General features: G+C 44.4%; 1 protein-coding gene across 1 annotated transcript in view; it reads right to left on the bottom strand.

Annotated features, from left to right (window-relative positions):
* BUB1 (BUB1 mitotic checkpoint serine/threonine kinase) overlaps positions 1-27,167 on the bottom strand; it is a 47,157-nt gene that overhangs the window by 12,954 nt on the left and 7,036 nt on the right. Inside the window, exons 5-16 of the mRNA XM_089686495.1 lie at positions 26,656-26,699; positions 25,632-25,723; positions 24,719-24,789; positions 22,062-22,252; positions 20,713-20,855; positions 17,654-18,009; positions 17,362-17,414; positions 17,131-17,256; positions 5,144-5,260; positions 4,577-4,676; positions 3,641-3,713; positions 1,028-1,208 (exon numbers count right to left, since the gene is read on the bottom strand). Of these exons, the coding sequence (XP_089542621.1) occupies positions 1,028-1,208; positions 3,641-3,713; positions 4,577-4,676; positions 5,144-5,260; positions 17,131-17,256; positions 17,362-17,414; positions 17,654-18,009; positions 20,713-20,855; positions 22,062-22,252; positions 24,719-24,789; positions 25,632-25,723; positions 26,656-26,699 (1,547 nt within the window). The remainder of the gene's footprint in view (positions 1-1,027; positions 1,209-3,640; positions 3,714-4,576; positions 4,677-5,143; positions 5,261-17,130; positions 17,257-17,361; positions 17,415-17,653; positions 18,010-20,712; positions 20,856-22,061; positions 22,253-24,718; positions 24,790-25,631; positions 25,724-26,655; positions 26,700-27,167) is intronic.

Genomic DNA, 27,167 nt, shown 5'->3' with positions numbered 1-27,167 from the left:
TTCCTCCATCAATGCAACAAATTTGCCAAATCAGACATTTGGCTCAAGAAAGCAATGTGGATCCTGAGGAAGACTGCTGGATCAAGGATGACTATGATTATCAAACTGTGTGGGCTGCACTCATTAAAAGGGACGTGTACTAAAAGATACAGTTGTCCATTATGGGGGCAAATATAGAAGTTTTATAAGCAAGAGTTATATTTAGAATGATTTTTAAGTTTCTTGCGTAAGCTCAGCCACTAAAGGCTAAAATTGGAGGAACTATTTATTATTGCTATCCACAGCCTCCAGGCTGCCATGTTGCTACTAGTCAATGCCTTATGCCATCTCCCCTACCCAGTAGCACGGGATGTTCTTAATATATATACAATTAACTGATAGATACTGAATTTAAATTGCATCTTAGCTGCAAAAAAAGTTATTTTTTTCTGCTGGTCCATAGCCTCAATTGAAGTTCAAGATATAAGTTGGCCACACCTCTGCATAAAGTATTAGAAAATGTATAAATGGGGCAGCACAGTGGCTAAATGGTTAGCACGATCGCCGGTTCAAATCTCAACCATGGCACCACCTGTCTGGAGTTTGCATGTTCTCCCTGTGCCTGCATGGGTTTCCTCCGGGTACTCCGGTTTCCTCCCACACTCCAAAGACATGCTAGTAAGTTAATTGGCCCTAATATGTGTATGTATGAATGTGAGTTAGGGACCTTAGATTGTACACCCCTTGAGGGTTAGGGACTGATGTGAATGTACAATATAGAAGTAAAGCGCTGCGTAATTTGACGGCGCTATATAAGTACCTGAAATAAAGAAACAAATGATCCAGCTAACCCAGATTTGAGAAATCTTATCTACCCTTAGCTGTAATTAGTATTTTGTCGATCCAACTACTACAACCTGTGGTCATAACTGTTATTGCAAATAGATCCGAAAGAATAGAAAGCCCTAGATTAAACTAAGCTAGTTAATTGTGTACAAACACACTACATCCTATTAAACATGGACAAGACAAGGAGTTTATCCTCTACCTTTATCCTCCAGGATCTGCCAATTTTGCTCAGGCTGCTTGCTGTTAGCGGGTGTAGATGCAAGACGAGCGGCTAGTGCAAAATCTCCTGTACTGTTTGGACTAGGGGCCAGTGTTTTGTTACATCGACCAGCCCACACAGTGCAGTCATCTACCAGAGATTCAGCAGCTTTCACCTCTTCCTATAAAAAGGTGGTAGATAAACAATAGTTAGGTAAAGTTTTACAACAGACATTTGGCACTCTTAATATTCTGCCACTCAGACATTCCAGCCATTACTCTGTTTAGCAATAATATCTGCCGCTGTTCCAATTAAAAATGTGCTCTGGTCACTTCCTACAATGTGAATGTTAAAGTGACACTAAAAACTTAGATTAAAAAAATATATATACATACGGTATTTTATTCAAGAATGTATTCTTAACTCAAAAAAGTACCTTTTATTGCTCCCAGCCTTCTCCAAATTTCTTTTTTTATGCTGTTGTGATCCAATACCCTATTAGAGGGTGGCTATGTTTGTTCTCCATGGTCCCACTAAGTAAGAGCATAGCCACCCTCTCACTCCTGAGATGGCCCATGAACAATGGGATGTGACTGTACATAAAACAGTGCCCCTGACTACAACGAACACGTACTGCTTGTTTCAAACAATGGAAATGTGGGGGAAAATAAAAAGAGGTTTGGGAGCTTACAGAGGATGTTACAAGGAAAAAAAAAAACCATAAAAATTGATTACAGGGCCATAAAATAGTGGGTGTGTACGGATCCTTGTTGAAAAATAAGTATATTGTTCAGTGTCATATAAAAGCCTAACACCAGCATGAGCCTTCACCAGCTGCTAAAAAACAAAACATGCCAAAAAACCCCACAACAAAACAGCACTGCCTACTATACTCCCCTCGTCTCTGGCACTCTCCCCCGCATAGTCACTGATCCAGCAATATGCATTGCTTCCCTTCCTGTGACTCACAGGAGAGTGATGTAGAGAGCAGTGCCACATCATTACATGGATCACAGACGTAAGCATCTGCCCGCTGGTATGATAAAGGACAAGGGCAAAAAAGGACCCTCTACAAATTTAAAAAAATAAAAGTCAAGACTGCATTATTGCTCCAAGATGGAAGGAGACTAAAGGTTAATGGAGACCCTGAGCCAAAAGCAGGGCTTTAAGTAGGAAGGCCAAAATGCATTCCTTGTCCCTAGCTAATGTAGATAAAGTGCCAATCACACAATAATTAAATGACATTTCCGAGAGGCTCAGACCAGGAAAAGAAGCATACACGAGAGCAAAATGACCTAAACGCAAATGGGAAATGACTAGCTGGAGAGTACCCATTTTGGTTCAGGGAATTTGGAAATAAAATGATAATATAGAAAAATATTACAGGCTGCAGGTGATTAAGACTTATAAACAGGAGTAATGCACAACTTTGTACATTATAATAGAAATTATGGAACTTCACAAGAGAGAAAGTAAATATTGTTTCTGCCTGTCTTACATGACCCATTTTTTCCCTTTTTGTTAACCGCTTGCCTACCGGGCACTTATACCCCCTTCCTTACCAGGCCAATTTTCAGCTTTCAGAGCTGTCGCATTTTGAATGACAATTGCGCGGTCATGCAATATTGTACTCAAGAAATTTTTATAATTTTTTTCCCTCACAAATGTAGGTTTCTTTTGGTGGTATTTACTCACCACTGGGTGTTTTATTTTTTGCGCTATAAACAAAAAAAAAGTAAAAAATTTGAAAAAAAAAGTTTCTTTGTTTCGATTATAAAATTTTGCAAACAGGTAAATTTTTCTCCTTCCCTGATGTGCGTTGATGAGGCTGCACTGATAGGCGGCACTGATAGGCAGCACTAATGAGGCAGCACTGCTGGGCACAGGTGGGTGGCACTGCTGGGCACCGATCATCAGGGCACTGATGATCGGTGCCGATCCCTGCACTGACAACTGCCGGTTCTTGGCAGTACTTTCCTCGCACTGTGACAACGTGAGGAAAGTGCAGCAGAGAACCGGCAAATGCATTTCCCGGTGATCAGCATGTCATTGGACACGGCTGATCACATGGTAAAAGGCCGTTGTGATTGGCCTTTTACCACATCACATGATCAGCTGTGTGCGTAGGACACAGCTATCATGGAGATCACCGGGGGGCGCGCAAGAGAGCGCGTTTTGGGAGGATGTCATATGATGGCCTCCTAGAACTGGCCAGCCGCAGTGCAGTCGTTATTCGGCTACCTGTGGTCAGCAACTGGTTAAAAGGTATTGCCTTTGAATAAAGTGAATGTAAATACCTTGTTTCAGTAAAACAATGGAACATTCCTGAATCAAAGAGATGTTTACCAGGATACAAGAAAAGCAAAGGCATTGCTACTACAAATTCTACTCTATTTGCATTTCATCAGATGAGGGTCAACACTTGTGAGTAGTAGCAGGGTTTGTCAGTTCTAAATACTAAAAACAGTAGTAGTCTAACCATATATTCTGAAGATGACTGTGTATACTCATACCACTGCATTTCTTCGACAATACAGCAGAAGTACCATCTCAAATATTATCAGTGAAATGACTGTGTTGATTAGATTATTTTGACGGTGAATTGGAACTTACACTTTTAAGAGTAGGTCTGAGTGCAGGACGCTCTCCAAAAGTCTTCACCTCTGTTTGTTTGACTTTAGAAGGCCTGCAAAAGGGAAAGAATTCAGCTAAAAAGGTGACTGAAGAAAGCCATAGAGATTAGGGGCAAGATTAAAAAAAAAAAAAAAAGCATACAACTGAAAAAGCTGTATATAAACAATCCCAGCATACTACATCCCTAAAGGGTACCAACCTTTTCTTGCTTTACTGCCTAATGTGGTTTAACCTACAATAAACATACAGCCTGTGATTTCTGAAAAGTCAGCTCCCACCATACATGCTTATTGCAGGTCAAAAACGTAATAAAGTATGTACGCCACAACAATGAACGTCCCTCATTTACTCCCTCTTGGTCTTTTTTTTTATAAAAACAGCCATCCAGGTTCTTAACGTGGAACTAAAGAATACTTAGCCTTTATGTTGTACAGATCTGAGAGCAGTTGGTAGATTGGGGGGGGGGGGGGGGGGGGACCTGAGAGCTGACACCACTCAGTTCACAGAAATAGCATGAATGGGATATTCCTTCCCTTTGACTCTTGATACTAGTGTGCCATTTTAACCATCAGTTTCTGACGAACAGGAATGTTGGAAAATTTTCATTCGATCACTTGCTGCAGCACTGTCCAGTGTACTCTGCCAGCGGTGAAGTCCCCACTGTCAGCATGCAATAAAACAGCAGTGAGGATTCCTCCATCCACCAACTTGTGTAGATGGGAGAATCAGCCCACTGATCAAGGAAAAAAAAAAAAAAAAAAAAAAAAAAAGCTCTTCTATGTGAAGCTTCAATGGCTGCTAGTCTCCTAACTTTTTGATAAAATAAATATAATCTTGATCTATAATAATAAAAAAAACAGGAATAATAAAAAAAAACCCAACACAACCTTGAAATGAAAAACTACAATAACTTACTCATTTGGTTTAGCTATATCATCTTCAAAGATGCAGAAGGCAGATGGCAATGCTGGAGCAAGATTATGTAGTCCCAGAAAGCCACCCACATCTGAATTATCTATAGAAGAAAAAAAAAATCATTACTCAAAAAAACCCCCAAAAAACAACACACTAACTAGTGCCATTTGTACCTAAACACATGAATCCCATTTCCTACAGCCACCTGAGTGGAAGTCTTGACTATTAATCGCATTATCAGTCCTGGTTCTATACAAAACATAAAACTGCTGGCTATATCAGTGAGCCAATCAAACAAGCAGGAGGTGACTTTACTTGGGGTGCTTTGCACACCAGCAGTGTACAGAACACTCCATACGGGAACCATACTTGAAATACTTAACCAGTTTTCCAAAACATAGCTGGCGGCAGTCTCAATACATTTTTAACTTTAAATTATAAAAAGGCTTGTATAGCAACTACCCATATTCTATACATTTTTCAACAAATACAACACTCTGAACAGGAAACCAGAACACAGGAGATCAGGAGCCATCAGGCTGATCTTTAAGACAAAAAGAAACTTACTGTCATTTCGACAAAGGGCCTCAAGATCAGGTGTTTTGGGATCTGTTGATTCAAAGAGGTTTTCATCCTCTTCATCATTAGGAAAAGTAGATGTCTGGAAGATATCCATTATAAAACCTGTAAAGAAAATATAACATATCATGTAACTTAGCAAATAACCTCAAGGCAATAATTAGTTTCAAAACCCTTTATTATTGGGTACATGAAAAATGTAATTACTAAGCATCCTGGTTTTGGGAAACAACACAAAGCTTTTAAGGAAGTGCTGTATGCCATAGCGATGTCAACCATCAAATGTATGAGCTAGTGTGAAATTCTGAACTATAACATTTTCTATGCCCCATATACAAAGAACTTGGAGCGTCGCTCAAAGCACTACAGAGCCTCCCCCTGCAGTTCAAAGCACAGATCGGGTGCAGACATTAAACAAGCTCATCTAGGCTAGCAGAAGCAAATCAGAAGACAAAAAAGTGGAACCACCGCACACCGGGAACCAGACACTTTACAGAAAGGTGACAATAAGGTTCCAGCCTAAGCTTCTCCTGACTACACCCCCTCGTTTCACCTCACCTATGGAACCTAAATCATAGAGATCTCCATGATTAAGTCCCATGGGCAAGGTAAAAACATCAGAGGGGTGTAGTCAGGAGAAGCTTAGGCTGAAGCTGTATGTTCTCCTTTCTATATAGTAACTGGGTTCTGGTGTGGGGAGCAGCCACCTTCTGTCTTCCAATTATCTGCTATCCCACTGCAAGCCAAAATAGGCAATTGTTTATGGATTACATTTTTTCATGTGACCAAGGAAAATAAATATCAGGTAAATTTGCCTATTACATACTAAAATTGTACAGCCAGAAATTTCCAACAGCATGTTATAGAAATCTTGAAAGCTGAACAAGCGATGGAAACTTGAGCAGTATTTGTTTAGTCCAATTTCCTGTATCCTGTAAGGAGATTTCCCATCCCATTGGCTTCTATCCCAAACACACAAGAGGAAGTGGAAAGCTCTCCAAAATTAAGGATATACCCTCAAAAAACTATCAAACACACAGAAAAGTGAATGAGGAAAAAGTGGTTCACAGAATCAGCCATTTTTTTTTTTAACTCATTTTGGTCTGCAGATAGAACTAGGCTTAAGTTCGCTTACTTTTGATTAAAAGAAGTATGGGTCATCGTCCATCACCCCTAAACCCGACATTAACACATACACTTCGTCTCTGGGACTCAAATGTTCGGCTGGTCTTATTTCTGCTCACTTACCCTTGATGCACCTATTTCACAACCCATTGTTTCCTCCAGGCCTCGATAATTCTGGCCAGTTTGAGTGGTGGTCAGCCCATGGCTTCAATGATGTACAATCCATGCTCTCTCCCACCCGGATACTTACTTTCGCGACTTTGCGTTCTTCACGTGATATCCTGTTGAGGGAGCATTTTAGCTACCTCCAACTTCAGCATTTTCTTATTACATTATTACGAACCCATTTGGGCCCCTATAGGCTGATTCCCTTCAAAAGTCTTTGTAGGCATAGGCCTCATGCGCCAGGCTTGATCTCCCTTGTCTACTCCGCTATCATTTCTTATCGGGCTCCCCCGGTTCGCTCTTATCAGCAGTGGCAGTCGGAACTCGGGGGTTGTCTAGATCAGCAGGACTGGCGGATCACGATTCAGGTATTGTCTTAATGCTCGAGTAACGTTATTATCCTAGAAAACGCCTACAAGGTCCTTTATAGATGGTATTATATGCTTGCCCGATTGGCTCGCTTTATTCCATCATATTCTCTGACTTGCTTTCGGGGTTGTCAACAAATGGGCATCATGGCCCATATTTGGTAGACTTGCCTCAAGGTATGCATGGATTAGTATTATGGATTAGGGTCTATGTCCTCCTCCGCACTATGCTGCACACAGATATTAGGCGTAACCCATATGAGGCACTATTATTTAAACCACTGCTCCTGCTCCGTCCTGAACGGCAGTTAGCATCGCATCTATTTATGGCTACGAAGTTGACGATCGCAAAAGCCTGGAAAACCCCTCTTAGCTTTGAAGCCATTAAGAATCGAATGAACTTTATAATGGTTAATGAGAAGCTAAGGGCTATGCTGCTTGACACCCACACTAAGTTTCTACAGATCTGGGGTCCTTGGATCAATGTGGCTCAACCGTCTAGATTTGATCAGACCCTTCTGTCGATATAAGATTCTCCAGGTGAGTTCCCATGGAGCCCTTTCTTCTTCTTTGCCTTTTACTATTCTTGTTTCTTCGCTTTTTCTTCTTTGTTTTTTTTTTTATTGTTTCTGTCAGTTTTTATGTTATGTTATATGCACTGACTGAGCTACCCCTAGAGAACTGTGTCTGTAATGTTTTATATATCGGTTGGATTTCTTGGAAGTTTTAGATGTAGAGTTCTGATATGCTTCCCGTGAGATTTTATGCTTAACTTTTCCCATCATCTGTATGCGACTTTAGTAACTATCCTTGGTCTTTGTCCATCAGTTCATTGGCAACTATTAGCTGCCTACATAATTCCATAGGGCCTCATTCTATTCCTTTCGAGATTATGATTTTATATTCCGTTTCTCTCTGTGTCAATATTTTAGTGCATTTGTTATGTCCTTCATTAACAGAAATGTACACCCTACTTTTTTGTGTTAATGAGCTCGTCTCGGACTGTTCATATGTTGTTGCGTTGTCTATTATAAAATCCATTGTAAAAAAAAAAGTATGGGATGGCTTTTTTTCACAAAATCAGACTTCGAATCGATGCTGCATCTGTCCCCCACTGGCTCGAAGTGTGAGAACTTAGCAATCACATGACAACTGATTTCTGAGTTCTCACCACTGCTGTGAGCAGTGTGATGACTGTCAGTCACAGCCGTCTGCTCTGCATGCCCCCCCCCCCCCCATGCTGGCTCAGGCTCTTAGCAGATCGCTAGGTCGGGATCTTTCCCCAGCCTGGACCTACTGAGTGACGTCAGCTGAAAACAGGTCACAGGAGTGCAGAACAAACTGCAGTACTGTGATCCACAGAAGTACAGACAAATTAGCTTTAATTTAAGCGTTTAATTCACGAAAGCTGATGGAGGTTTGTTCCAAGCATCCACTACTCTTTCAGCAGCATACTACTCTCTCGCATTGCCCTATTTGCCTCCTGTTGGATTGAGGTCATGCCCCTGTGTTCGCTCTTAACTTTGTAGTAAAACCGCTGCCCTCCTGATCCATATTCATACCCTAATGCAGATTCTCGACCTTTTCAACACTGAGAAACCCTTGAAATAGCTTTCCTGTCTCAAGGAACCCCTGGTAAATATGACTTAATTTACAACTCACGATACATCAGTGGAAAGAATGCTCCTTACACTTGTTGTCATTGGGAAGAGTTGCCCCTTTAGAGGTAGATAAAAAAAAAAAATCAATGGTTTCAGTGGGAACATATCTGAGGTACAGAAACTTCTCACTGCTCAAGGAACCCCTAGCAACCTTTGGAGGAACCCTAGCTGAGAAACCCTACCCTAAATGTATTCAGAGGTTTCAGTCAGTTTCCCACTTTCCCTTTCCTTTCAAGATGTTCATATTAAGTTCCCCCATCTCTCCTGAATAGGTTTCCCTATTGTAAGATTTCCCTTCACCTTATAGTCTCATGACACCTTACAATTTTAGATTTACAAAAAAGGATGTGTAATCTTCCCTGAATGGAAACAAATAAAAACACCTGGCACAGGTTCTAACCATTTTCTACTCTATCAAAAAGAGTTTGCATACTCTTGGAGAATTAGCAATATGCCATATGTACCATTTTAAAGAAAACATGAGTGAGCAGACAAAAACACTTTTTTTTTAGTATTTCTCATGGGAATGGCATAGTCATAAAACATGGCAACAAGTAAATAAATTAAATGAAGCTTGGTCAAAAGTCTGCATACCCTTTGTTCTTAATACCGTGTATTGCCCCCTTTAGCATCAATGACAACGTGCAGTCTTTTATAATACTTGTCTAGGAGACCCCAAATTATTGCTGGTGGTACAGCTGGCCATTCGTCTTGGCAAAATGCCTCCAGGTCATGCAAAGTCTTTAGCCACCTTTCATGATCGCATGTCTGAGATCCACCCAGAGTGGCTCAATGATATTAAAGTCTGGAGACTGTGATGGCCACCCCAAAACCTTCACCTTTTTCTGCTGTAACCACTGGAGGGACAACTTGGCCTTTTGCTTAGAGTCATTGTAGTGCTGGAGTCAAAGTCCAAGAGCATCCAATGTGCAGCTTCCATGCAGAAGAATGCAAAATTGCCTGCCAATATTTTCTAAAAACATGCTGCATTCGTCTTGCCATCAATTTTCACAAGATTCCCCATGCCTTTAGAATCCACTCCAACCTCCCCAGTGTGCCACCACCATTTACAGTGGAGATGGTATTCTTGTCACTATCGTTGACCCTTCTCCAAACATAGCGCTTATGGTTGTGACGATAAAGCTATATTTTGCTCTTGTCACTCCAGCAAACAACGTGCCAGAACCTGTGAGGCGTGTCAAGGTGCTGTCAGGCATATTGCAATTGGGATTATCATGGCATTAGCGCTGTAAAGGCGTCTGTGGCAACTTGACCATGCAGATCATTTTTGTTCAAGTATCATTGTATTGTGCTCCTTGAAAACCACCATCTTTTTTCCAGAGCAGCCTACAGTTGCAAGAAAAAGTATGTGTACCCCTTGGGATTACGTGGAGTTTTGCATGAATTGGGCATAAAATGTGCTCTGAACGTCATCTAAGTCACAACAATAGAAGAACACAGTCTGCTGAACATAATACTACACAAACATTAGATGTTGCTATGGTTTAATTGCACATAACGTGTAAACATTCACAGTGCAGGGAGGAAAAAGTATGTGAGGCTCTAGCTTAATGACTTCGCCCAGAGCTAATTGGAGCCAGGAGTGAGCCAACCTTGACTCCAATCAGTGTGATGATATTGGATGTGTTGCTGACAACTGTCCTGCCCTTAAAAAACACACACCTGTTTTGGGTTTACTGGTTTCAAGAAGCACTGTCTGATGTGAACCATGCCTCGCAGAAAAGAGCTCTCAGAAGACCTACTGTCAGGAATGGACTGGCCAGCAATGGTGGGACTCACCTGCCTTTTGATCTGCAGTACCAGGGCTGGCCAGCGGGTGCTCCCAGCAATCAGAGACTCAACCTTTCAGCCAGCTAACACCTGGAACTGATGATACTGGTGTATTTAAGGGATGGCCAGACTTGCAGACTCTGCCTTGGTGTTGTGTTTGTCCTGGGCCCTGTATCTGTCCTGCATCCTGTTTCTGTTCCTTTGCTACCTGTTCTGATCCCTGGCTTGTGACCCTGACCATCCCTCTGCCTGACCCCCTGTACTACGCTGCTTGCTACCTGTTCTGATCCCTGGCTTGTGACCCTGACCATCCCTCTGCCTGACCCTCTGTACTACGCTGCTTGCTACCTGTTCTGATCCCTGGCTTGTGACCCTGACCATCCCTCTGCCTGACCCTCTGTACTACGCTGCTTGCTACCTGCTGAACCTGGCCTGTGACCCCGACCATTCTCCGCTTGCTCCCCCTGTACCTACCTGCCCAATTGATATTGACTCAGCCTGCCTGACGACGCTTGCTTGTATGTACTGTTATCTGTGGGTGGTTGGTTGGGTTTGTTTGCACTGTATTATGTTTAGTATTGCACTGCGTTTATGTTTGTATTGTTAGTGTTAATAAATTACATTGTTAATCACATATTTGAAGTCTGCGTTTCCCTGCTTCAGTCACACACCTCTGGTCATACCTGGGAGCCCTGACATTACACCAAGGCCAATCCTGACCAGAAGTGGCTGCACAGGGAAGCCATCTTGGCTTGTTGATGGGAAGGATGGATCTGGATGAGGTTGCGTATTTATATCTGCTAGTGTTTGATGACAGGGAGTATGCTTTTCAAACTCTGAAGGAGTATACCCGGGATGAACTGCTAGAATGTATACGGCTCGCTCATGTTCTAGTAGATCAGGGCACAGAGTTCTCTGAGGTGCAGCCTTTGATTGAGGTTTGTGCAGAGTTGGTTTCATCTGGTACCCCCGAATGCAGGGATGAATTTTTGCCACCATTTAGTGCAGACCAGGTAGAGTCCCTGGTGTGGTTATTAGAGGATGATGTGGGTTACTTTCTGGAGCGTTATTCCACATGTTCACCACAGACACTAAGAGATTGTATAAACGCAGTGCAGTCATTGAGCAGACAGGCTTTGTGTAAGCTCAGCTTTGTTCAACCCATACTGCAGACATGGACAGACTTGTTGCACCCAGCCTCAGTCAGCTTACAAAAACCCAGTCCTGCTTCTAACTCTACTCCTGTATTCCCAACAGCTCCTCCAGTTACAGCCCAGTATACTTGGCTATCTACCGCATGTCAGTACCCTGTTCCCACTCGCTGCACCTATCCTGCCTTTAACCCTGTAAAAAAGCCCTCTGTAGCAACTGCTCCCTCTCCTGTTCCATCCTCCAGTTCTTCTCTGTCTCCAGCTGCTCCATTCGTTTGCAGACCTGCGTTTACTTGCAGTGCTCCAGTAGTTAAAACCAGAAAAAAAGCGAAAATTCTTTCCAACCAATACCATCCTGCCAGTATCCAAACCGGTGAGCCTGCCTTCCGTGGTTCAGCCTGAAGCCTCTACGCAGCCTGATGCCGGTACGCAGCCTGATGCCTCTACTCGGCCTGGAGCCTCTACTCGGCCTGGAGCCTCTACTCGGCCTGGAGCCTCTACTCGGCCTGGAGCCTCTACTCGGCCTGGAGCCTCTACTCGGCCTGGAGCCTCTACTCGGCCTGGAGCCTCTACTCGGCCTGAAGCCTCTACTCGGCCTGAAGCCGGCATTCAGCCTGATGCCTCTACCCAGCATGATGAACTGATCCAGCCTGACGATCCTATTAGGCCAGTTGACTCGATGCCCGCTGTTGATCCAGATGATCCGGTACCTGATCCGGTGCCCGCTGTCGTGCCAATTGACTCAGAGCCCGCTGTCGTACCTGGTGACTCGGTGCCCACTGCCTTGCCAGATGACGCGGTGCCCGCTGGCGAGCCAAATGACCTGATGCCTGGTGACCCAGTGCCCGCTGTCATACCTGGTGACCCGATGCCCGCTCTCGAGCCAGACGATCCAATGCCTGGTGACCCGGTGCCCACTGCCTTGCCAGATGACGTGGTGCCCGCTGGCAAGCCAAATGACCTGATGCCTGGTGACCCAGTGCCCGCTGTCATACCTGGTGACCCGATGCCTGCTGTCGAGCCAGACAATCCGGTACCTGATGACCCGGTGCCCACTGTCGTGCCTGTTGACTCGGAGCCCACTGCCTTGCCAGATGACGCGGTGCCCGCTGTCGAGCCAAATGACCTGATGCCTGGTGACCCAGTGCCCGCTGTCATACCTGGTGACCCGATGCCCGCTCTCGAGCCAGACGATCCAATGCCTGGTGACCCGGTGCCCACTGCCTTGCCAGATGACGCGGTGCCCGCTGGCAAGCCAAATGACCTGATGCCTGGTGACCCAGTGCCCGCTGTCATACCTGGTGACCCGATGCCTGCTGTCGAGCCAGACAATCCGGTACCTGATGACCCGGTGCCCACTGTCGTGCCTGTTGACTCGGAGCCCACTGCCTTGCCAGATGACGCGGTGCCCGCTGTCGAGCCAAATGACCTGATGCCTGGTGACCCGATGCCCGCTGTCCGGTCAGACGATCCAATGTCTGACCCAGTGCCTGCGGTCATACCAGTTGACTCGGAGCCCACTGCCTTGCCAGATGACGCGGTGCCCGCTGGCAAGCCAAATGACCTGATGCCTGGTGACCCAGTGCCCGCTGTCATACCTGGTGACCCGATGCCTGCTGTCGAGCCAGACAATCCGGTACCTGATGACCCGGTGCCCACTGTCGTGCCTGTTGACTCGGAGCCCACTGCCTTGCCAGATGACGCGGTGCCCGCTGTCGAGCCAAATGACCTGATGCCTGGTGACCCGATGCCCGCTGTCCGGTCAGACGATCCAATGTCTGACCCAGTGCCTGCGGTCATACCAGTTGACTCGGAGCCCACTGCCTTGCCAGATGACACGGTGCCCGCTGTCGAGCCAAATGACCTGATGCCTGGTGACTCGGTGCCCGCTGCTCCGCCTGGGGGCCCGAGACCTGTCGCTCCGCCTGGGGGTCCAGCGCCCGCCGCTCCACCTGGGGGTCCGGCGCCCGCCGCCCCGCCTGGGGGCCCGAGACCTGTCGCTCCGCCTGGGGGCCCGAGACCTGTCGCTCCGCCTGAGGGTCCGGCGCCCGCCGCCCCGCCTGGGGGCCCGAGACCTGTCGCTCCGCCTGAGGGCCCGAGACCTGTCGCTCCGCCTGGGGGTCCGGCGCCCGCCGCTCCGCCTGAGGGCCCGAGACCTGTCGCTCCGCCTGGGGGTCCGGCGCCCGCCGCTCCGCCTGAGGGCCCGAGACCTGTCGCTCCGCCTGGGGGTCCGGCGCCCGCCGCTCCGCCTGAGGGCCCGAGACCTGTCGCTCCGCCTGGGGGTCCGGCGCCCGCCGCTCCGCCTGAGGGCCCGAGACCTGTCGCTCCACCCGGGGGTCCGGCGCCTGCCGCTCCGCCTGAGGATCCGGCGCCCGCCGCCCCGCCTGGGGGCCCGATGCCCGTCGCCCCGCCTGGGGGCCCGATGCCCGTCGCCCCGCCTGGGGGCCCGATGCCCGCCGCCCCGCCTGGGGGCCCGATGCCCGCCGCTCCGCCTGAGGGCACGAGACCTGTCGCTCCACCCGGGGGTCCGGCGCCCGCCGCTCCGCCTGAGGGCCCGAGGCCTGTAGTTCCGCCTGGGGGTCCAGCGCCCGCCGCCCCGCCTGGGGGCCCGATGCCTGTCGCCCCGCCTGGGGGCCCGATGCCTGTCGCCCCGCCTGGGGGTCCGATGCCTGTCGCCCCGCCTGGGGGCCCGAGGCCTGTCGCTCCATCTGGGGGTCCGGCACCCGCCGCTCCGCCAGAGGGCCCGAGACCTGTAGTTCCGCCCGGGGGCCCGAGGCCTGTCGCCCCGCCCGGGGGCCCGAGGCCTGTCGCCCCGCCCGGGGGCCCGAGGCCTGTCGCCCCGCCCGGGGGCCCGAAGCCTGTCGCTCCGCCCGGGGGCCCGCTGCCTGCCGCTTCGCCCGGTAGCCCGATGTGCCTCTGCCCGGGGTCCTGCCCGATGTGCCTCTGCCCGGAGTCCTGCCCGATGTGCCTCTGCCCGGAGTCCTGCCCGATGTGCCTCTGCCCGGAGTCCTGCCCGATGTGCCTCTGCCCGGAGTCCTGCCCGATGTGCCTCTGCCCGGAGTCCTGCCCGATGTGCCTCTGCCCGGTGTGCCTCTGCCCGGAGTCCAGCCCGATGTGCCTCTGCCCGGTGTACCGCTGCCCGGAGTCCTGCCCGGTGTGCCAGTCTTTGATATCCCGCCAGTTACCAGACCCGGGCGGTGGAACATTTTTCCCAGCTAGGACTGTTTGGAGCGTCCTGAGGCCGCTCCTTGAGGGGGGGGTACTGTCAGGAATGGACTGGCCAGCAATGGTGGGACTCACCTGCCTTTTGATCTGCAGTACCAGGGCTGGCCAGCGGGTGCTCCCAGCAATCAGAGACTCAACCTTTCAGCCAGCTAACACCTGGAACTGATGATACTGGTGTATTTAAGGGATGGCCAGACTTGCAGACTCTGCCTTGGTGTTGTGTTTGTCCTGGGCCCTGTATCTGTCCTGCATCCTGTTTCTGTTCCTTTGCTACCTGTTCTGATCCCTGGCTTGTGACCCTGACCATCCCTCTGCCTGACCCTCTGTACTACGCTGCTTGCTACCTGTTCTGATCCCTGGCTTGTGACCCTGACCATCCCTCTGCCTGACCCTCTGTACTACGCTGCTTGCTACCTGTTCTGATCCCTGGCTTGTGACCCTGACCATCCCTCTGCCTGACCCTCTGTACTACGCTGCTTGCTACCTGCTGAACCTGGCCTGTGACCCCGACCATTCTCCGCTTGCTCCCCCTGTACCTACCTGCCCAATTGATATTGACTCGGCCTGCCTGACGACGCTTGCTTGTATGTACTGTTATCTGTGGGTGGTTGGTTGGGTTTGTTTGCACTGTATTATGTTTAGTATTGCACTGCGTTTATGTTTGTATTGTTAGTGTTAATAAATTACATTGTTAATCACATATCTGAAGTCTGCGTTTCCCTGCTTCAGTCACACACCTCTGGTCATACCTGGGAGCCCTGACACCTACGATCAAGAATTGTTGACTTGCATGAAGCTGGAAAGGGTTACAAAAGTATCTCCAAAAGCCTTGATGTTCATGTGTCCACGGTAAGACAATGTCTACAAATGGAGAAAGTTTAGCACTGTTGCTACTCTTCCTAGGCGTGGTCGTCCTGTAAAAATGACTGCAAGAGCACAGTGCAGAATGCTGCATGAGGTAAAGAAGAATCCCAGAGTGTCAGCTAAAGAGCTACAGAAATCTCTGGCACATGCTAACATTTTTGTTGACACATCTACAATAAGGAAAACATTAAACAAGAATGGAGTACATGGGAGGACACCACGGAGGAAGCCATTGCTGTCCAAAAAGAATATTGCAGCACGTTTGAAGTTTGCAAAAGAGCACCTGGATGTTCCACAGCACTACTGGCAAAATATACTGTGGACAGATGAAACCAAGATTGAGTTGTTTGGGAAGAACACACAACACTATGTGTGGAGAAAAAAAAAGGCACAGCACACCAACATCAAAACCTCATCCCCACTGTAAAACATGGCGGAGGGAGCATCATGGTTTGGGGCTGCTTTGCTGCCTCAGGGCCTGGACGGATTGTTGTCATTGATGGGAAAATGAATTCCAGAGTTTATCAAGACATTTTGCAGGAAAACGTACGTCCATCTGTCCGCCAACTGAAGCTCCGCAGAGGATGGGTGATGCAACAGTACAATGACCCAAAGCATACAAGTAATTCAACAAAACAATGGCTGCAACAGCACAGAATACGCCTTCTGGAGTGGCCCAGTCAGAGTCCTGACCTCAACCCGATTGAAATGCTGCGGCATGACCTTAAGAGAGCGATTCACACCAGACATTCCAAGAATATTGCTACACTGAAACAGTTTTGTGAAGAGGAGTGGTCCAAAATTACTCCAGATCGTTGTGCAGGTCTGATCTGCAACTACAGGAGACGTTTGGTTGAGGTTATTGCTGCCAAAGGAGGGTCAACCAGTTATTAAGTCCAAAGGTTCACATACTTTTTCCTCCCTGCACTATGAATGTTTACATGTTATGTGCAATTAAACCATGGCAACATCTAATGTTTGTGTAGTATTATGTTCAGCAGACTGTGTTCTTCTATTGTTGTGACTTAGAGGACGTTCAGAGCACATTTTATGCCCAATTCATGCAAAACTCCACGTAATCCCAAGGGGTTCACATACTTTTTCTTGCAACTGTATATTTCTCCTGAGGTTACCTGTGGTTTTTTTCTCTGTATCCCGAACAATTCTTCGGCCAGTTGTGGCTGCAGTCTAAGTCTGACTTTGGCTTGGTATCAAGAGAGCCCTGAATTTTCCACTTCTTAATAAGTGATTGAACAGTACTGACAGGCATAGTCAAGGCTTTGGATATATTTCTATATCCTTTTCCATCTTTATAAAAGTTCCATTATCTTGTTATGAAGCCACCTTGTGTGTCTGTGCCAAGGCCAAAACATTCCAGGGTATGTAAACTTATCAGGGCCATTTAGGCAATTTCTGTTATTAGGATTTAAAAAAGGAGGCAAGTAGCGATAATAAATTGCTTCATATGGCCACTATCCTTAAATAAAATACTTTTTTTGGCATGAACAGACATTTTCAATATTAAACACCAAAATTTCATGATTTCTGCCAGGTTATACAAACTTTTGAGCAAAACGGTACGTGTTAATATTCTTGGTGAGGGTTTGTCAATAAGCACATCTTACCCAGGGCCTCCTTGGTGTTCACGGTGGGTGAGGGAAGGACTCTAGATGGCGTTGCTTGCACATATCCTAACGATGTGTTGGGTGTAACATGTGAAGTATTTGCTACACAACCCGATGAGTTGGCTACTGCATTAAGCATAGAGAGAAAAGAGAACATAATTAATACATAATTAATAAATCACAGGGGTACCAACGTATAAAGGAATAATTAGACAAGGTCTACCATATTACCTTCCCTTGTCGCAGGTTGTAACTTCTCCATATTGGCACTAATGTTTTGAGTCCTATGATAAAAAAATTCACATTGTATGTGTTTGAAAGACAGTGGCAAAAACACTTTGGGGTTGATTAGCTAACACTGGAGCAGCTACGCATAGAAACCAATCAGCTTCCAGGTTTCATTGTCAAAGATTAATTGAACAAGTTGAAGTTAGAAGGCGATTGGCTACCATGCACAGCTGCACCATATTTTGGACTCTCCAGTTTTAGTAAATCAATCCCTTTAAGTTAACATCAAACTTACATTGTTTTTTGGGTGTCAAAAAGTGAGGCTTGTGAACGTTCCAAAACAGAGGATGGTTTAGCGAACATGCTGCCATCAGATGTTACCAGGGCTGGGTTCTGAGAATGATTCACCTCCCACTCAGCTCTTCTGCTAGCTTGGACATTTATTATTGGGTCTTCAGGCGCAGATAGCAGATGTTCAGATGGTGAAGGGTTGTACTGTGATGTGGAAATTCCTGGTGAAACTGTTTGTTGTGCCACAGCAGTCAGATCAAAGGGGGAGCGAGAACAGGGTCCTGCCACGTGTGGCTGATTTTCATTCTGGAGTGCAAACTGAATTCCTACTGGTGTCAACATGCTGAAGTTTGTTGCCATCTGTCGAGAGTTTAAGAATAAAAAAATTAAAATTAAAAGTTTGATATGGATTACAAATATAAAGCAAACAAAAAAAAAAAAATCAGGAATTCTATTTAAAGTATATTTAACCGTTTCAATCCCGTGCAATTTTACACCTTCCTGCCCAGGCCAGTTTTCAGGTTTCAGCGCTCTCACACTTTGAATGACAATTGCGCGGTCATACAACATTGTACCCAAACTAAAATTTTATCATTTTCTTCACACAACTAGAGCTTTCTTTTGGTGGTATTTAATCACCGCTGGGGTTTTTATTTTTTGCTAAATTAACAAAAAAAGACCAAAAATTTTGAAAAAAAAAAAAAAAAAAAAAACCACATTTTTCTTTGTTTCTGTTATAAAAGTTTACAAATAAATAATTGTTCTTCATAAATTTAGGCCGAGATGTATTCTGCTACATGTCTTTGGTGAAAATAACCCAAATTAGGATGTATTATTAGTTTTTAGGAAAGTTATAGAGTTCACAAACTATGGTATAGATCTGAATATTGATCAATCCTGAAGTACTGACGGCCAATCTAATTTCTTGAGGTCCAAGAATGTCAGAACAGTACAGATATCCCCCAAATGACCCCTTTTTGCAGAGTAGACAGTCTGACGTACTTCATAAGAGGTATGGCGAGTTTTTTGAAGTTGTAATTTTTTGTCATAATTTTTCGGAAAATGAAAAAAAATTTAAAAAATTATTTTCACTATTTTTTTTTTTTACATACTGTCACCAGTGCAGTACAGCGTCATCATATAACTGGCATGGCGGTGAACAGGGACACTGACTGGTGACAGTATGAAAAAAATATATATATAGATTTTTTTTTATTTTTTTATTATATTTAATTTATTAAATTTTTTTTTTTTTTTTTTCATATTTTACTTTGACCAAAGTAGTGCAATGCTACTTTGGGGAAGTGATCAGTATTTTTTTTTTTTTTTTTACACAATTTGCTTATAGCAAAGAATTACTTTGCTATAAGCAAGCATTTACCTGAATAAAATCGATTCATTCAGCTTTTTTTTTTTTTTTTTTTTTTTGTGCTTAGCTGTGATTTGGTCACAGCTAATCACATGACATGTGCATGTGATTAGCTGTGACCATTCACAGCTAGGCACTAGTATACAATGGATGGCATCATGAATGAAGCCATCCATTGTATACAACTGTCATGTGACCTGCTGTGATTGGTCACAGCAGGTCACATGGTACCAGAAACGGGAGCCGGTACTCGGATCTGTCATCGGCCGTGTCCGAGGTGCACGGCTGCTGACAGATCGCACTGCTGCGCCGCTCTGCATTAGCGCAAACGGCGCATGTGCGGGAGCACGCCAAATGGCGTGCACCCGGAATGCAGGGACACAATTGAAGCCGCCAAACGGCCATTGGCCGGGCGGCTAATGGTTAAAGACAAAATTATATTTATATATATATTTATTTTTTTTTTGTGCTTTTGCTCTGGATGGAGCCAATGATGGTCCAAACCCGTTTTTTTTTTACTCCGGCTTCATTAAAGAGATTTCCTCTTACTTTCTGCCCTGCTGACATTTTCTAGAAAGCAAGGGGAACTCTTCAAAAGGAATACAGACAGAAAAAGTTTTTTTCTAGTAAGAATAAAGTTTTACTAAACCCACAACAGTAAAATCAGTCTGTAAATGCAGTAAAGCATGCTTGTTATACTCACTGTGGAACCTATGGGGGTTAATCCTCTGCACTGTGTAAGCACTATTATGTGGAGACACTCTGCACATGTTCAGTTTGGTGTGTATTGCTAGAGATTTTTTTTTCTTGGGAGAGTGCATGTGATCAGCACAGGGTCAATCAGCACTGTCCAGACAGAGGTCAGGGGTTCTGCATCCTCCTAGAGCAGAAAAAAAAAAAAAAAAAAAAAAAACTTCTCCTACAAGCTTTAAACCAGTGCTCTGCTGGACACTGATAGAAGTCACAAGACTTCTCTAACTGCTGATGAGAAATGGTATTTAGCAGTTTATATTTACTAAACTAACTGCACTTCCATGTTCTGTGTACTGCTGGAGACCAGATAAAGTGAATGCAAGTTCATGGGTTTAGTAACACTAAGCCAAAACCATCATTAGCGTTTTTTGCCGGTCTGTGTTCCTGTTGCAGATTTCCTCTAAACTGATGACTGTTAAAACAGTTACCAACAAGGGCAGTAAGTGAGGAGAAATCTCTCTAAACAGAGCCCCACAAAACAAGACTTGAGCTGTCCTAAAACAGAATTAAGGGATGTCCACTACAGTGCTATGATTGTGTGTGCCACATCTCACTTTAAAATACAAGGATATGCATTTTAAAATCATACTGTAATACCACTTTACACCATTAGGTGGCAGTCAGTTATCACAATCTAGCCTAGTAAAACACAAAAGGCACTACAATTTCAAGCAAAAGCAATTTCCTTTTTCAGTAGAAACTGTTTTGAAGATTATCTGAAAGTTTTAATTACAATGGCACTGGATTTAGAAGCCAAGGGTAAAAGTGCAATAACATCATCTCTGTGATTACGTTTTAGTGATCTGCTTGCCTCATTTGAAGCTATATATGCTGGAAAATGACTGTAGCCACACAACTCTAAATAAAAGGGAATTGTGTTATTCTGTATAATAGGGTTGAAACAGGCAGTTATTGCAAAGACCATCAAGAATCACACTTACTGCTGCACTGGGCTCGGGAGTAGGCTTGTTTGTGGCTGCCTGGACATTTAGCAGGCCACTCAGTTGCTCCATCTTCTGTTTCAACATATGTTCTTGGAAAGCAGCCTCCTCTTTGACCTTCGTGTATTTCTTTTCTTCTTCCTCTGTTAATGGATACACAAAAATTTAAAAAGTGTAATCTGCTTATATTTTCCCTTCCCTGACTTCTCCTTTTGCCCCCATTATTGTGCTAATACGTTTTTCCAATTCATCTTTTCCATTTTCATGACAAAGCTTATTTTAAGCCCAGTGATTTCATCACTGGATCTCTGTGCTTCTCTATGCAATACAGACAGATCATGGCTGGAGGGAGGGGCTGGGTGAGTGCTCTACAGTCCTAAAAAAACATAAGAGCACCCTGCCACTGTGTTCCTCTCAAGAGCCACTAGCCCTGATACAAGCAGTGGGCAGGTTAATGGGAGGAGTTATGCAAATAGCTAAATGCTTTGATGGGTGGATTCCACTCTGGGGAAGTGGGTGTTCCTAAGCATGATGCATTGACATGCAGACAACGCCTGCATGTCATACTGAGCCTTTATGACTGAAAGAACCGAATCTGAATTAATGAAAGGGGCAAGCCATCGGGAAGTAAGGGAGGTGGAGATGAAAACTTGACTGACCTCCGAGTTCTGAAAATGCACTGCATCACTTCAAAAGCCTCACACTAAACACTAGCAATTAAAGCTATGCTCCATCTTTCAGGCAAAAGCTAAAAATGCCAACGACCAGGTTGAGCAGAAATCACACATAAAATGTAGAACTATAGAAAAAACATTCTCCCCAACCTCCACCTCACCCTCCCCATTTTGGATAGGATATGGCAGGGTTATAACCCTGTCATCTTTTTTTTTTTTTTTACTTTTGCCATCCGTGTCTCACTGGGGAGATATACCTTCACTTCACTTCTTGTCCCATAGCAAAAAAAAAACAGAAGGGCGAGGCAATCCCTACAAATAAAGGGGATCTCTTGGGTGTAACCCCTTCCCCCAAGTCACCAGAACTAGTGCCCCCATTGGAAGATTTCCTGTTCCTGTTATGGGGACAGCCAAAAATTTGGGATTGCTTTTTACTTTGAAAAAGATAAACAGGACAAATAGAGAGGGCGAATCTCCCTAACAGGGGCAGAGGTAGCAATAAAAACTGATAGGTGTTCTAATCCCTCCCCACTTTGTCCAAAATTAAAAAAAAACTTTAACCTTGGAAATGACCCGTGCGTCAAGATTCAGTGGTCAAGAGCTAAGAGGCGATTTATCTTCGCACCCGTCTGTCAACTTTTGTACGGAAGTGGAAAAAAGGAAACTGCAGATTACCCCACTGATGCATATTTTTGCGCTGTTCGGATTTCTTTCTGTAGATATTTGCTCTGAATTCCTCAAGGGACATCTCGGACTCTCCACAGGTTAGTTTGTCCTTACAGTACATGGAAACCTGCTTGATTTCTGAGGAAGATGCAACTGCTTTGGGTACTACAGCCGACTTGGAGATTGTCACCCATTTGTTACTAAAACATACAAGATATACACATTTTAAAATATTGATAGTGCACCAGTCTACTAATCAGAAACATCTACTTGTGGCTTGCTGAATTTACAGGGGTAGTCTCAAATACATGAATCATTTTGAGAATTTGTCTACCATTTTAAATGCTTAAAATAAAAAAAAGTCTAGTCACACACTCAATTAGATTTCCAATAAATCTGATCTCTTTGATAGGTTAACTGAATAAAGTGCAATTCCACTTTTGTAAATAAACACACACACTTATTTATCAGTGATCTATGCCAATTGCAAGGATTTAAACTATTTTTTCTGCTCTTCTTGCAGACCGATTCTGAGTAGGAAGGTCTGGTTCATTATCTGGTGAATCTCCATCAGTGTTCTGATGAGAAAAGCTGCAATGTCTGCATCCATTTACAAGTATTAAACCCTTGGGGATTATCTCACCAAAACTGAAATTCCTATTTCAGGGAGTACATAAAGTTCTTAGGGCAGAGAAAAATCAATGAGTCAATCAATCACATAAGCTGGACATTACATTTCTAGGGCGTTCCATATGCCTCCAGGTTGCCATATTGCATTACATTTTGCAGAACATGACAGCAGTTGCAGACTGAAAATTAAATGTAATTTTTTAACAACGTCTGTCAAATGTATATGCTAAATTTCATTTGCTATATATTTTTCCATGTAAGTGGGGTTATCTTTTAAGTTACTGATAAAATCTGGCTATTTACATACCTTCAAGAGCCTTCAAAATCTTCCAGCCATGTCTCAGTTTTAAGATGTTCCGACACTTCCTGAACGTAGCAACCCTTGCCCACCTCTTCCTACCTCCCGAGTATTGCTATTAACCAGTTTGCCACCACCTCCCAACCCTCCTCGCCCCATGACAGAGCCCCAATAAAGTGTTACTAAAGGCAGAATTTTTTCTAAATTAAAATAACAAACATGTTATACTCACCTACTCTGTACAGTGGTATTGCACAGAGCTGCTCAAATCCTCTCTTCTTGGGTTCCCCCCAGCCATCCTGACTCCTCCTCTTTATTTTGTGTCCCCATAGCAAACGGCTTGCTATGGGGACACAAAATAAAGAGAAGGAGCCAGGATGGCTGGGGGGAACCCAAGACAACACACGCTGCATGCTCGCTCCTGACCTGTGTGTCTACAGAAGTTGTGCTCCATAGACAGACAGACAAAATTTAGCCCCACCCCACGCTTCCTCTTCACCGGATTTGATTGACAGCAGCAAAAGCCAATGGCTCCCTCTGCTGTTCCGAGTCCCTGTGTGAAGAAGAAGGGAGGGGAGAAGAGATGCAACCATGCACAGCGCTGATCTCCTCTCCCCTCTCGTCCTCCTCACACAGGGAAGGGGGAGCACAGGAAAAGCAAGCAAGTGTTTTTTTTACATTAATGCAAGCAATGTGCATTAAGACTAAAAAAAAATGTTTTTAGGTTTAGTATCACTTTAAGCCCCACTTACCATCTTTTCTCTTTCCATTAAGAGTAACTATCCTTGGTCACTGAAGGTACAGATGACAGGGGGTGGATTGCAGCTAGTGGGGTTTATAGTTAGGAAGTCAGGACTCTAGTTACAGAGAGGCACACAAGATGTTCTGCCTAAAAAAAGTAAGAGTGGTCCTAGGCAGGACTTTAAAAGGACGGGCAGGTTCTTGTGTTGTGCAAAGTGGAATTCCCCCAAGCTGATGGAAGGATTAATGGTCATTTGTCTAAAGGGATGATCTTAAAAAAAAAAACAAAAAAAACCAAAAAAAAAACAGAACATTACTTTTTCAACAGCCAGCAGTCTTTTCCTGCACTCTCCGGACTGAAATGTGGCAGCACCTCCTGCATCTTCAAATACAATGGACCAGTGGTGACTGCTTCGTACAGGATGAAGTTAGCGAGAGGGATGGCTAACCTCTAGCTGGAGGCTGACAAGAGGAGTGACCTTGTGGGACCAGTAGTTACAACCGGAACGGACAGGGCGGAAGACTGCAGGACTGTTGAATTAGGCAAGCAAACCTCTGTAATAGACTATCCCTGATAGAAAAATGAGCATTACTGTCATTACTGCTGAGAAAGGAATGTGGGGGGAGTTGGTGTGTGGTCAGTTTTAAGTTCATTGACCCTTTCCAAGAGTTGGTTTTGAAACTGTCTCCACCCCCCTGGACACTCCAGTTTTCTGGAGGTCACAGGCTCTGCAATATATCAGCAACCACACTGTATACATATTCTTTAAAATGATTTTTATCCACCACAAATTAGCATAAAACTAGAAAAAAAAATGTAGTCAAAGTGCATGTGAGGAATCTCCACTATGTTCCTCAAAAAAAAAAAAAAAAAAAAAAAAAAGAAGAATGAAGGGTCCTTAAAAAGAAAGATCTTATTGTACATTGCAGCTCTTTTAAGTGTTATTTGAAAAGGGATTTCCACATCAGAAAGAAGAAATGAGGACAGCATACTTACACGCTGGGTTCATCCTTACTGGGAGGCACTTCAGAATGTTTCACAACTGGATTCTGAATTCCTTCAGAGTTCTAAACCAAATTTAAAAAAATATCAAACCGCTTAGCAGTGGTGAGAAAATTTACTTTAGTTTAAATGTAGCTCATCTTTTACCATGCATATCTAGATTGTTAGAAAAGTGAATAAATATACAAAAAAATAGAAACATTTCAGCAATAACTGCACGAAACCAAGTTTTTTTTCTGTGGTATTCCAACTTGTAGTTTAAAGCTCAAACAAGTATCACACACACACACACGTTGGATCAGTGATCATTTAAAAAGGAAGCTAGTGAAAATGTAAAGTACTAATTTTATTCTGTAATGTGTTTAGGTTGTCAGGTTTCTGACAAAGGCTGATTCAAAGTGCAAGTTATTTAAAAATAAAAAAAAGGGGTTTTGAAATTAACTTTTTTTGATAATACGACTGAAATATATATTTTTCTTTGCACAATATTTAATAATTTTTTTTTAAAGTTTGTGAGAAAGAAAAAATAGCCAAGTGGAGTGGAAAAAAAAAGAAGCAGTTAAGTAGGGCTAGTTAGGGATAACAAGTGTTAAAGACAATAAGGGAAATAAAAAAAAAAAAACAAAAACACAACCACCACACACATCTTGGCATAAGGTGTGCTTCTACAAATACTCTTCTCTCTGTTGGTCAGTGCTATAAAACCAGCTAATAGCAGCTCTGCTGGACAGATCAGGACCAAGCCATCCATCCCTTCCACTACTAAAGTAACATGTACCTGGTGTAAAATTGCCATTTCTTAGAGCTCTAAATCCACTCCCTACTTTATATTTATTTATACACAAAACACACACAAAATGCATACAGACCTAAGGCATTTTGAACACACACATAAACAGACCAGTACCTGACATTTAGCTAGTGATGAAGGCTCAGTAAATGATGTGGGTGTGATCTGATTCAAAACCTGTGAATCTCTCAGAGGCTGCACATGGCATTCTATTGGGGTGAAAGAAAGGTAACTGGTCAGATCATGTCAAACCACCTACAAAATAAGCAGTGTAAATATATTTGGAGATAGAGAATACATAGAGAACTGTGGAAATACAGCTTCCCTAGGCCTACAGACAAAGGCCAAAAACACAGAAGTAGTTGGCCCAACACTAGTAAACTGGTGAAATAGTTATAACTAAGGTTTCCTTTATTTTCACCTGGTGATCTGGACAGCAAGTCTGAAATTTGTTGCAGGGAATGCTCAAGATTTGACTTGCATCTTAGTACAGAGTTATGGGAAAATCAGGGTGCCAATCACAAAAGCAGGGAATTACATTTCTGGGGGGTGTTCGGTACACCAGCTGTGTACAGAATGCCTCCAGGTTTCCATACTGCATTGAATTCGCCAGAAAATGTCAGCGCTGCAGATTGGAAAGGAAAGGTAATTTTTAATAACACTCAATTACAATAATGCTTGTGTAGCAATTGTATATGCCATATTATTTTACTCTATTTTTAGAGTTTAAAGTGGTTCTTCAAATACTGCAGTTGCTGAGTTTTAATAAAAAGGACACTTACCTGTCTGAGGATCCAGCACCGTTCTCACCCGGACTGGTTCTTAGTTGGTATGCAGGTCCCCAACACCAATATGTTTACCAAGGGAAGTCAGCTGTGACTCCTTGAGGTTTCACAACTGGCTTCCAACTGCACATGAGCAAGCCCTGCTGCGCTTTGTGAATTGTCCCGCAGCCTTCTGGGACCTGTGATGTGTCCCAAAAGGCTGCAGGTGGGGAAGGTGGGGTGAGGAGAGTGATCTGGGCAGAAGTGAGTACCTATCGAAACTAGGTACCTGCTCCCTCCGAAAACACTAAAGTCAAAAGTGGTAGAAAAGGCTGGGAGGGAGGGAAGGGGCAGAAAGCAGACCTTCCCAGTTTTACCTCCATCAGTTGAAGTCTTCTGAGAAATTCTTGTTTGAAACGCTCTGTAAAAGGGGGAAAAAAAAAAAAAAAAAAAGAAAAGAAAAGAAAAAAGAAAGAAGATTAAAACCACACCTAAAAGTTATGTACTCACGTGGATGGAATTATGATAATTGGTAAAGGTTTGGATGCTAAAAGCTACAGCTGATGCCCACATTTGTGTGCTACAATATCAGGGTAGCATCAGAGCTTGTTCTTACATCCCAACCCCACACATTTCTATTGGCCTCTTACTACGAAGGGCTGCCTCACTGGCCAATAGGAATGGCAGAAGGTAGAATTGCTGAAGCTTTGCTGTCAGAACAGCCCAAATATTTGACCATGGCAGGAAGGTCTGAGAAGCATGTTCAGGGACCTCCAAGTGCTTGCACTTCATACCTTGCCACAGTCCCACCAAATACCATAAGCAGATACCGAATATTCACTATATGGACCATGAAGACTTCAATATTCAGCTAAGCTGTCCAGACACA

The sequence above is a fragment of the Staurois parvus genome, unplaced genomic scaffold, assembly GCF_062004578.1.
Source record: "Staurois parvus isolate SC_StPar_1 unplaced genomic scaffold, SC_StPar_1.0 ptg000401l, whole genome shotgun sequence".
NCBI classification, from domain to species: Eukaryota; Metazoa; Chordata; class Amphibia; order Anura; family Ranidae; genus Staurois; species Staurois parvus.
This window is presented reverse-complemented; position numbering and strand designations above follow the sequence as displayed.